General features: G+C 38.9%; 1 protein-coding gene across 1 annotated transcript in view; it reads left to right on the top strand.

Moving 5' to 3' along the window:
- The window catches only part of Cpb1 (carboxypeptidase B1), a 32,076-nt gene that overhangs the window by 16,780 nt on the left and 2,854 nt on the right, over positions 1 to 12,442 (top strand). Inside the window, exons 7-9 of the mRNA XM_032896799.1 lie at positions 906 to 1,016; positions 1,098 to 1,188; positions 2,266 to 2,468. Coding sequence (XP_032752690.1) covers positions 906 to 1,016; positions 1,098 to 1,188; positions 2,266 to 2,468 — 405 coding nt within the window. The remainder of the gene's footprint in view (positions 1 to 905; positions 1,017 to 1,097; positions 1,189 to 2,265; positions 2,469 to 12,442) is intronic.

Here is a 12,442-nt window from a genome sequence, read left to right on the forward strand (position 1 = left end):
CTAATTCCTTTACATTGATACCTATACCTATACTTTATTGCAAAAAAAAAAATGGTAGCATTAGGGAAAGCCAGATAAAAATTGTATGAGAATTCCTTGAATTATTTTTTTTATTAACTTGAGTATTTCTTATTTACATTTCTTTCCCGGTTTCCGGGCCAAAATCCCCCTAACCCCTCCCCCTCCCCTTCTTTATGGGTGTTCCCCTCCCCACCCTCCCCCCATTGCTGCCCTCCCCCCAACAGTCTAGTTCACTGGGGGTTCAGTCTTAGCAGGACCCAGGGTTTCCCCTTCCATTGGTGCTCTTACTAGGATATTCATTGCTACCTATGAGGTCGGAGCCCAGGGTCAGTCCATGTATAGTCTTTAGGTAGTGGCTTAGTCCCTGGAAGCTCTGGTTGCTTGGCATTGTTGTTCATATGGGGTCTCGAGCCCCTTCAAGCTTTCCAGTTCTTTCTCTGATTCCTTCAACGGGGGTCCTGTTCTCAGTTCAGTGGTTTGCTGCTGGCATTCGCCTCTGTATTTGCTGTATTCTGGCTGTGTCTCTCGGGAGAGACCTACACCCGGCTCCTGTCTGCCTGCACTTCTTTGCTTCATCCATCTTGTCTAATTTTGAATTATTTTTATAGCTCTTTTCTAAATGTAAGTTTTTACATTGATATGCTCTTAAAATATAAGAATTTATTATAAGAAACCTAATTTCCTTTGCTCAAAGGACTTCTGAATTAATTTGCAATGCTTCATCCAAGAAAGCTCCAGAAAATTTTGGATTTAAATGCAGGCTGGCCATGAGTCAGAGAATCCTGCTTCTATTACTAAAGTCAACTGCACCCAGGCCATGTAAATTTTGACAGCATCATCCATTCCATGGTTGCATGAAATTCCACATTGTTATTCACATCCAGGCTGTCCGCACCTATAATCAAGAGATCCACATGAAACGGCTTCTGGATGAACTGGACTTCTATGTTCTGCCTGTGGTCAACATTGATGGCTATGTCTACACCTGGACTAAGGTATGTGAACTCAGAGGGACTTGTAACATTCACACTGTTACTTCCTGTAGGTTTTGATCTAACTGTTTAATCTACTTTCAGAACAGAATGTGGAGAAAAACTCGCTCTACTACTACTGGAAGTTCCTGCTTGGGTGTAGACCCCAACAGGAATTTTAATGCTGGCTGGTGTGGTGAGTATATGTCTAGTTAACTATTTTTTTTTTTACTTTTTTTTTTCAGAGCTGGGGACCAAACCCAGAGCCTTGTGCTTGCTAGGCAAGCGCTCTACCACTGAGCTAAATCCCCAACCCCAACTATTTTTTATACAACATTAAAAGCATAAAATATAAAGAAGCATGAGAGAACATTAGGTCAATATTCATAACAAGAGAAACCACAAAGTTTTATGTTTTACAAATCTAACTTTCTCAAAACACAGTAAGTAGTTTATTTGTTTCATTTGATTAAAAAATGTAGTGCAAAGTTCTATGTTGTGTTCCTAGATATGTTAATTTCTGTAACTGCACAACTGACATACCTGATGCAATCCATCAATGTGTGTGATATATTTACAGAGTCAAATCAAATGATAATTTATACACAATAATAAACAGTCATTTAAAATTGAGATGCAATTCAGTGGTTATAGTTAAAGGATTTTTCCCTAGACAGGAATAATAAGTATTCCATTTAATGATTGACCCCACTGTCTTGATCTCACTGTATATAGATGTATACATTGCAGACTGAAGCACAGGGAGCACAAGGATACTATCTGTCTTCATAAATATTGATGTTTTTAAAGGTCTATAATGTAATGATGTTAGTGATTTCATATGTAATTTCTTTTTTTTTTTTTTTTCGGAGCTGGGGACTGAACCCAGGGCCTTGTGCTTGCTAGGCAAGCGATCTACCTCTGAGCTAAATCCCCAACCATATGTAATTTCTTATTATATAAGTTTTAAAACATGCTATCCTAATATATGCATAGATAGACAATGATAGATGATAGATAGATGATAGATAGGTAGATAGATAGATGATAGATAGATAGATAGATAGATAGATAGATAGATAGATAGATAGATAGATAGACAGACAGATGGCAAATAGATGAAAACTCATGAAGAATAGTTGGAGAGAGTGCTAAGAAAACAACATATTATTTAGCTTCCTACCTGAAGATATGAAATACCTAACATCTCCTATGAGAACTTCAGTAAGTGGCCATTAACCACTAACAGAAATACACTTTTTTTTTTTGGCAGAAGTGGGAGCTTCTCGGAGTCCCTGCTCTGAAACTTACTGTGGACCAGCCCCAGAGTCTGAAAAAGAGACAAAGGCCCTGGCAGATTTCATCCGCAACAACCTCTCCTCCATCAAGGCCTACCTGACCATCCACTCATACTCACAGATGATGCTCTACCCTTACTCCTATGACTACAAGCTGCCTGAGAACAATGAGGAATTGGTGAGTGGGAGCAATGAGAGGGAGACCACTCCAGTGCTGAAAATGCTTTTCATTCTAATTCTGACAAAAATTGTCAGAACAAATCCTTATTAGTTTCTGGAGTAGAAAGTGTGTGTGTGTGTGTGTGTGTGTGTGTGTGTGTGTGTGTGTGTGTGTGTGTGTGTGTGATGTATGTATGTATGTATGTATGTATATACACATATTATACACTAAGGAATTAAATTTTCTGGACAAACTGGATGGGACTAATGGAATTTTGATACAAGGAGCAATCTCACTTGAGTAGGAATTATTTACTAATGTGCAAAATGGCAGTAGTTCCATTTAGCTATATCACAATAATGATTGTATTAGTTACTGTTCTATTTCTGTGATAAAGTATCCTGACAAAAAGTGAGTTTAAAAAAAAGGATTTATTTTGGCTAACAGTTCCAGAGAAGACAAAGTCCACCATGTCAGAGAAGGCGGGACAAAAGAATAAGGCTGGTCTGGCAGTCAAGAAGCAGAGAAAGAAAACAGGAAGTGGGGCCAGGCTACACAACCATGACTGGCTGCATTCACCAGTTATGACAAATAGCACAATCTTAGGTTGACAGTACAGACTAGTTAACAACAATAATAAGTAATAATACTCTGCTTCAAAATGTATTTTGGAAGAATATCAGCTGAATACCTTGTCCCCCCTCACACACTTAGCCAGAATTAAACAGAGTGAACCCAGAACTGCCAATCCAGGACACAAGGACCTTTCTGCATTAAAACTATAAAATAGTCTTAGAAATTCTCTGGTCTGTCTCTCATTTTTCCCACCTGGACATGAAGGCTTAGACAAGCTGACAGAAATGATAGAGTAACCCTGAGCCTCAGAGGTGGTGGCCATCGGGAAATTTCCTAGCTTGCAACAACTTCCAAAGACACGCTTTAATTTTTTTTCTTTTATTGAAAATAGATTTTTTTCTCATATAATATGTATTTATTATGTTTTACCTCCCTCTGCTCCTCCCAATTCTTCCCCACTTCCTCTCTCAACCAGATCACTTCCTTTCTGCCTCTCATTAGAAAACAAACAAGCTTCCTGTTTGTTTTAAGGGATAATTGGAATACAACAAAATAAGTTGTAAATTATAAAACTATTGTATATGAGCTAGACAAGGCAAATCTATACAAGGAAAGATCCCAAGAGTCAGAGACCTACTTATTTGCATACTCAAGAAGTTCCATAAAAAAATACTAAACTGGAAGCCATAGTATACACAAAGGACCTGCTGCAGACCATGCAGGTCCTGCGAATGCTGCTTCACTCTGTGAGTTAATAGAGCTTTGATCATACTGATTTAGAGGGACTTATTTCTTGATGCCGTCTATCCCCTCTGACTCTTACACTTTTTTAAAAAACAATTTATTTATTTTATTTATATGAGTAGAGTGTAGCTGTTTTCAGATGCCAGAAGAGGGCATCAGATCCCATTACAGATGGTTGTGAGTCACCATGTGGTTGCTGGGAATTGAACACAGGATCTCTGGAAGTGGAGTCAGTGCTCTTAAACACTAAGCCATCTCTCCAGCCCCACTTTTTCTATATACCCTTCCTCAGTGTTCCCTGAGCTCTGAGCTAAGGGATTTGAAGTAGGCTTCCCATGTAGGGCTGCAAAATTAAAGGTCTTTCACTCTCTGTATAACATCTGTTTTTGGGTCTCTGTATTTGGCTGATTTTGCTTCGGGAGGAAGTTTTTCTGATGATGGTTGAGAAAGGCAATGATCTATGAGTATAACAGAATATCATTATGAATGATTTTATTGCTAATGATGTCTAGTCCTTGGTTCATAATCATCAAAACAGTACTGGGAGTCGGTTCTATTTGTGGAGTGAGCCTAATTGAAATTAGATATTACTTGATTACTCCCACAAGTTTTGTACCACAATTGTCCTAGCATATCTTGCAGTCAGTGTACCATTTTAGATCAATATATTTGTGACTGGCTTGGTGTTTACAGTTCTTTTTTGTAGTGCGTAGAGTGCCTTTTTTCACAAAAGATGCTAGAACATAAAGATGAAAGCTCTAAGTAGGCACCAGTCTGAGTTCTTTGTGTTCAGTGAGTTGTGTACATGTTGTCTTTAGCAAAGGGGACCTGCTGTCAGTTTGTAAAGAACAACCTATTGGCTTGGAAACATCCTGGCTGACTTGGGAATTCCAATGCATCTTACAACACTTAAAACTCCAAAGTCCAACCCCACTGGCACTCTTCTTCCCACAAGGCCATACCTACTCCAGGAAGAACACACCTTCTGATTGTCATATCAATAGTTCTACTTCCTATGAGACTATGGGGGCCATTTTCATTCAAACCACCATACCATGGGACCTGACAACCCTATACTAGTACTAGAAGCTTCATTTTATGACAAGAATGCATATACACATACACATGCACATGCACATACACATAAATTTCTCTAGTGCATTAGGTTTCCACATTACCCCTCAATGGTCTGTAATTTTAGATGTCCTTTCCCATATTCCCTTGATTGTCTCCCTTTCTACTCCTTTTTCCAACTTGATGCTCTCATTCCAGTCTCTCCCCAATCCAACCACAACTATCTATTCTATTTCCCTTTCCTAGGAAGATCTATCTGCCCTCTAAGCCCTTACTCTTATACCTAACTTTGGTGGTTCTGTAGATTGAACCTTAGTTATTATTGACTTAATAGCTAAAACCTCCAAATAGTTGGATTCACACCATTTGTGGGTCTGGAATACTCCACTCAGGATAATTTTTTTTTCCACTTCCATCCATTCACCTTGAGTTTCATGGTGCCAGGTTTTTTTGATGGCTGAGTTATACTTCATCGTGTGAGTATATTATATTTCCTTTATCCCTTCTTCTGTCTAGGGACATCTAGGTTTTTTCGAATTTCTGGCTATTATGAATAGAGCATCAATAAACATGGTTGATCAAATGTTCCTTTCGTAGGATGAAACATCATTTATGTATATGCCAGAAGAGGTATAGCTGGTTCTTGAGGAAGACTGATTCCCATCTTCCACACTGATTGGCCTAGTGTCTTTACAAGTTTGCACTCTAGACAATAATTGATGAGTGTTCCTCTTACTCCACATCCTCCACAGCATGAACTGTCACTTGTTTTATCGATCTTATCCATTCTGACAGCTATAAGATGAAATCTCAAAGAAGTTTTGATTTGGATTTTCATGATGGCTAAGAATGCTAAACGTGTCTTTAAGTGCTTCTTAATCATTTCTGTTTCCTCTACTGAGAATTCTCTCTTTAGATCTAAATCCCTTTTTAAATTGAGTTGTTTCCTTGATATTTAGATTCTTGAGTTCTTTATATATTTGGTATATTAGTTCTTCATCAGATTTGTAATTGGCAGAAATCTTTTCCCATTCTGTAGGCTGCCATTTTGTCCTATTAATATTGTCCTTTGACATGCAGAAGCTTCTCAGTTTCATGAGGTCACAATTATTAATTGTTCATTCTAGTGCTTATCCTAACAGTGTTCTGTTCAGAGTCTTTTCCTGTGGCAATGAGTTCAAGGCTATTCTCCACTTTATATTCTACCAGGTTCAATGTATCTGGCTTTATGTTGCGGTCTTGATCCATGTGGAGTTGAGTTTGGAGTTGAGTTTTGTACAGGGTGATAAATATGGATCTACTTGGACTTTTCTACATGCAGTCATCCTGCTTGACCAGCACCATTTGTTAAAGATGCTATCCTTTCTTCCATTGTCTATTTCTGGCTTCTTTATAAAGAAAAAACCAGATGTTCATAGGTATGTGGATTTAGGTCTAGAGGTTCAATTTTATTACACTGACCAATATACAATCCACTTTTTTTGCGCATTCTACAATGGTGCCACAATTTTTTGAGGAAATTCATAAGAGAAGTCTTGCATCCAACCTGTAATTATCTCTGCCCCTTGATATTACAAAAGATTTACTTATATTACCTGATAGCACTGACTTCTAAGGGTACAATCTTGGATCCTGGACCATTCTTTTGATAAGTATTTATCCATTATCCAAAAGGAGAAAGATAACCATAAAAAAATAACAATCCTCTGAAGAACTATTAACAGTGATGACAGATTTAAAACACCTTCCAATTCAGCAGCCTGTCATTCACTGCCTCTTCATTAAAATTTTAGTTAATGAGTTATAAAAATTGAACCCTGTAAAGCTAAATGTAGTAGCACACACCTTTAATCCCAACACTGAGGAAGCAGAAGCAGAAAGATCTTTATGAGTTAAAGGTCAATCTGGTCTACATAGTAAGCTCCAAGACAACCAGGGTTACATGAGACTCTGTCACAAAAATAAACTAATTAATTAATTAAAAACATAAATAAATAACACAAAAAGTAAATAAAACATAGAAAGGAAGGAAGAAGTAAAGAAAGAAGAAAGAGAGAAAGAAAGAAAGGAAGGAAGGAAGGAAGGAAGGAAGGAAGGGAAAAGGAAAAACTCCTGTCACCTCACTCAAGCATTGAGTATAATGCAAGATCACAGAAGTAAACACTCAAAGGAAAGGAATACTGATTAGAAGGTAGCCACTACAACATATGCACAAACTCATGACAGCAGTCACCATGTCCCTTGCTAATGACTAGTCTAATAAGGCCACAGACTCACAGTCAGGAGATTACGAGAAACTAATGTGTATGGATCTTGAGGCATAAAATGTATATTTAAGGTATTTTCTCAGAATTTCTCATTTCAAAATTTATAAATTCCCAAGAAGGTTTAAATGAAACAAAAAAGATGTGTTTTAGAAAAGAAGCTTGTTGCCAATGTACCTTAGAAAGTTCAGGGTATATCTTGGCTTGATAAAATTCTCCTCCTGGGCCTACATAGTTGTGCTTAACTGAACTTGACTTAAGACCAATTTCATTGAAAGCATACTATGTTTCTATAAATTATAGCTCATGCCAATTGAGAAATTATGGTCTGGCTAAAATTCAGAGGAAGGAAACAATAATGTACAAAACTGGGAGTTTAATTGTGCACAGTTGTAGTGATTCATGAAACAGAACTGGCGACATGTGTAACATTCAATAAGAAAGTAGATGTAGCAATGGCATAAAACTTTAATTCCCCACTAAGGAGGTGGAGGCACACAGATCTCTGTGAGTTCAAGGCAAACCTGATTTATATGGTGAGTACTAGAACCACCAAAGCTAAGTAGAGAGACACTATCTCAAAGAAAGGAAGAAAGAAAGAAAGAAAGAAAGAAAGAAAGAAAGAAAGAAAGAAAGAAAGGAAGGAAGGAAGGAAGGAAGAAGGAAGGAAGGAAGGAAGGAAGGAAGGAAGGAAGGAAGGAAGGAAGGAAGGAAGGAAGGAAAAAGAAGGAAGAGAGAGGGAGGAGAGGGAAGAAAAGAAGGAAGAAAGGAGTGAGGGAAGGAGGGAATGAAAAAGAAGAAAAAACAAAAGAAGAAGAGAGGGAAGGAGAGAGGAGGGTAAGATAAGTCAAAAAAGAAAGGAGATGTAACGTGTTCTGAGAGTTGAAGAATGGACATGATTCAAATGGGGCAATGAACCACAGAGTGAAGTCAATAAAAGTCAGACTAAAAAACAGGGTTAAGGGGTGTTCTTGATAGAAAATATGGATGGTGAAGTCCAATCAATAAGAAGAAAGAAGCAGAAAGAAGACTGAATATATTAATATGGTAAATAGTAGCCAGGTCTGTTATATGACTCCTCACTTTCATTTAATTTAATTTCCATAAAACAACACTTTTTACTATAACCATGTCTCCAATTCATCATGAGATAGAATCATACTGGAGCAACGTCTTAAGTTTATGTGAAATTTACATTTAACTGGGAATCTAACATTTTTGTTAAAAACCTGCTGGCAGGATGATATTTTGGGAAGCCAAGGTGCTAAAAACATATCTGTAAAGTCGTCAATTGAAGACACCTTTGAAACCTGTCTTCTTTTCTAACTTTTCTCCCAAACGCTTATTAGCCATAACCATATGTTTTTCCTCACTCTGAACTAATTTTGCTACCTACTTCTACCCAGAGAAGGCATTTGGTAATGTCTGTTAGATGTTTTTTATTTGTTATTTTTATTGCATTTTTATTTATTTACATTTCTAATGTTATCCCTCTTCCAGGTTTCCCGTCCATAAACCCCCTATCCCATCTCCCCTCCCCCTTCTTCTATGAGGGTGTTCCCCCACCCATCCAAACACCCCTTCCCACCTCTCTGCCCTGATATTACCCTATACTGGGTGGGTCCAGCCTTGGCAGGATCAAGGGTTTCTCCTCTCATTGGTGCCCAACAGAGCCACCATCTGCTACCTATGCAGCTGGAGCCATGGGTCTGTCCATGTGTACTCTTTGGGTGGTAGTTTAGTCCCTGGGAGCTCTGGTTGGTTGGCATTATTGCAAGCCCCTTCAGCCCCTTCAATCCTTTCTCTAATTCCTCCTATGGGGGTTCTGTTCTCAGTTCAATGGTTAGCACCTCTGTATTTGTCATGCTCTGCAGAGCCTCTCAGGAGACAGCTATATCAGGCCTCTCAGCATGCCAACCTCTTGGCATCCCCCATTGACTCAGTTTGATGGCTGCATGTATTGTGCTGGATCCCAGGTAGAGCAGTTTCTGAAATGGCTGTTCCTTCAGTCTCTCTCTCAGTATCTCCTCCTTTGAATATTTTTGTTCCCCCTTTTACGAAGGACTGAAGCATCTGCACTTTGTCCATCTTCTTGAGGTTCATGTGGTCTGTGGATTGTATCTTGGGTAATCCGAATTTTTGAGCTAATATCCACTTATCAGTGAGTGCATACCATGTGTGGTATTTTAGTGATTAGGTTACCTCTCTCAGGATGATATTTTGGGCTGGAGAGATGGCTCAGCCATTAAAGGCTAGGCTCACAATCAAAAATATGAGATGTTTTGATTGACATACTGTGGGAGTTTAGTGACATCTCGTGGTAGAGGCCAGAGAATGCTGATAAACATCATACAGGATACCAGGAAACCTGCTCCCACTCCAACAGAGAGAGAGAGAGAGAGAGAGAGAGAGAGAGAGAGAGAGAGAGAGAGAGAGACAGAGAGAGACAGAGAGAGAGAGAGAGAGAGACAGAGAGAGAGAGAGAGAGAGAGAGAGAGAGAGAGACAGAGAGAGAGAGAGAATGATTCAGGAAAAGCTGGAAGAGCCTATATTGAGAAACTGCTTTAAACAAAGATAAGAGCAGAGTCACATTCCTGGCTAAGTCATCTTGACTTTTACAGGCTCTTATATCTTCCTCAAAATAATATACAGTGTTCTGCAAATCTCAGCTGCTAAACACCGTCTGTACCTATGTTATACGGTGTTTATTTTTTAAATGTATTTGGGAGAAATATCATTTCTATAAAAAGAAAATCTCTCTGGACTGCAAATACAACTGCCTCACACTTGCTGTTTTCCTTGAATGTTGGGGGGAGGGGAATACACTTGCAGGTGGACTGGAAGAACAAGTCGCTTCATGTCAATGACAGCATTCCTCTCTCCAACATTGCTCCTGGGCTCTGGGGGTAACACCAGGCCGAGCTGCCTTAAATCAGTTGTTTCCCTGACTTCTTTTGTCACTGTAATCAGGATCCTCCTTTTCTTTAAAGTCACATTGATGTTTTTCCTTCTGAATTCTTTTCTCCTTGGTGCCTGCCTGAAGCTTAGACCTCCTTAGCACTACAATTATAAAGTAACATTTTCTACTGTTTTTCCTTGGTATAAGTTAGCTGTCCATCAGGAGGAGAAAGAAACTATTATTAGAAGATAACCCAGGGCTCCATTGTCACATGTCTTAACCCCCAGTGGGCAGAACTTTGGTCTGATTTAAATTCTTAGAATTTTGTTTTCATACTTCAGATTTGATGGGGGTTTGGTTGAGGACTCTATTTTTTCATGCTGTAATAATGTCAATTAACCCACTGTGCCTACTCTGGCAGTGTGCAAGAGACCTAAGTAAGGGTCATGTGCACTGCAGTGAAGCAGGGACATTTTTTTATCCTGTATTACCTGGGTATGCGAGTCTTTGGAACAGAAGAGTTCCCTCTACTTATGAGGCCCCAGCAGCCCAGGACCCCGTAAATAGTGTACTACTTTTCTTTTGTCTCTCATGCTTTGAGTTCTGTGTGACATTTTAGACTCTGTCTTTTGGTATAGGTCCTCTTAAGTTAAGAAAACAAAGGTGACCCTCCATAAGATATGGTAGGAAATTCCTAGTAAGGATTGATACAGGCCATGTTGTCGCTTGATAAACAGCAAAGCTTTATCTAGGCTGATGAATATTTAACTTCCTTCCATTCCTGAAAATCAGTAAACCAGTTCCAACAACATTTCTTTTGGAGTATTTGAAGACTAGGGAAAGTGGAAAAGAAGGCTAGATGGATGGTGTCATAGCTTAAGCTAACCACACCCGATGCATGCTCTTGGGCATGTCCTTTCAGTATCTCTGCATTTTGTTTCAAGCTCCTAGAAAATCTCTTTGTAAGGTGTAAGGTGTGAGCACATTAGTCATTTTTTGGCCCCTCTTCCACAAGTGGCAGGCTCCAATCAAAGTGTCAAATGAGTTTTCAGTTGTGGATTCTTCTCTTTTGTGTTGTTCCTTGGATCTTCTGGCATATATAAATACACTGGTGAATGCTAGAGTCACACTTCTATCCACAGTTCTCAACAGTCGTTCAGCTTATTTGGAACATTCCATTGAGTGGGCTGTTCCACATGGCATTACATTCCACTAGAAAATTCTGTGGTGGTGAATGTGGATGGGTGATATGGGGAAGATAAATGAGTAATATTGGTAAAATTATTTGAACTTTCCAAAAGAAAAGATTACAAGAAGTACTATTAAGTACTATAATTGAAATTTTATACATGACATTTTGGCTGATGTTTATTTGCCTTATTTTTCTGAAATCAGAGAGTGGCCCATAGATTTCTTCCTTTGTAGTTAATGTTAGCATCTGAATATGACAGACATCAACCATAAATACACAGTATAAGTGTCCACTCCATACAGTTGGCCTTCTCTACTCAGAAGGTAGCAGTCCAACTTTTGAAAAGTTCAGTATTATGAAACCCGGCCAGAAATGATCCTGAACCCCAGAAAATGACTCAGTCAACCACCTATACTGAGTTATCTGCTGAAGATACAATCAAGAGCCTGACTGGGGGCTATGAGGGTCTTAAGTTCAAGATCAACCTGAACTAAATAGAAAGAGAATAAAAGACAAAATTAAAAAAAGAAAAGAAGGGTTGGGGATTTAGCTCAGTGGTAGAGCGCTTGCCTAGCAAATGCAAGGCCCTGGGTTCAATCCCCAGCTCCGGGAAAAAAAAAAAAAAGAAAAGAAAAGAATAGCCACAAATCCAACAGGGAACTAATATACAATAATATGTGTCAAAAAACTGACTTCAATAGAGGGAAGGAACTCTGAAAAAACGAAAGCTGCTGCAAAAGAGAGGTAGTGTAAAAGTCAACCTGAGAGGAAAGAAAATTCTCTGTTTAAGTGAAGAGAGGGAAGGCCATCCCAATTAGGGAAGAAGAATATCCAAATACAGTGGTAATGAGAGGAAGGAAGTTCTACCTCAGAATGGATGTGAGATGAAAGTTAAGACAGACCTTGAGGTTCACAATGAGAGGAAGTGGGAGATATTGAAGTTACATGACAAGGTAACCTTAAAAACGGTGCGCACAATGAAATAACTATCCAGATAGGAGAGCAACTAACGACAAGGACAACAGACACTGAGGCACAAACTAAAGTTCCTTTAATGTACAATAGCAATAAGATAACAGCCTTTCAAAGCTGATGTGAGTCACAGAGCAATTTTGTCCAAAAGACATGTCTATGCAATCATGTGTGCTCCTCTGCTAATGCTCCAGCCATAATTCTCACCATCCTGCAATGACGCAACTGGCTCTTGTCCAACCACATTGTCAAGTTATGGTTGTTTTGTTTG

This window comes from Rattus rattus, chromosome 3 (assembly GCF_011064425.1).
Source record: "Rattus rattus isolate New Zealand chromosome 3, Rrattus_CSIRO_v1, whole genome shotgun sequence".
Taxonomy (NCBI): domain Eukaryota; kingdom Metazoa; phylum Chordata; class Mammalia; order Rodentia; family Muridae; genus Rattus; species Rattus rattus.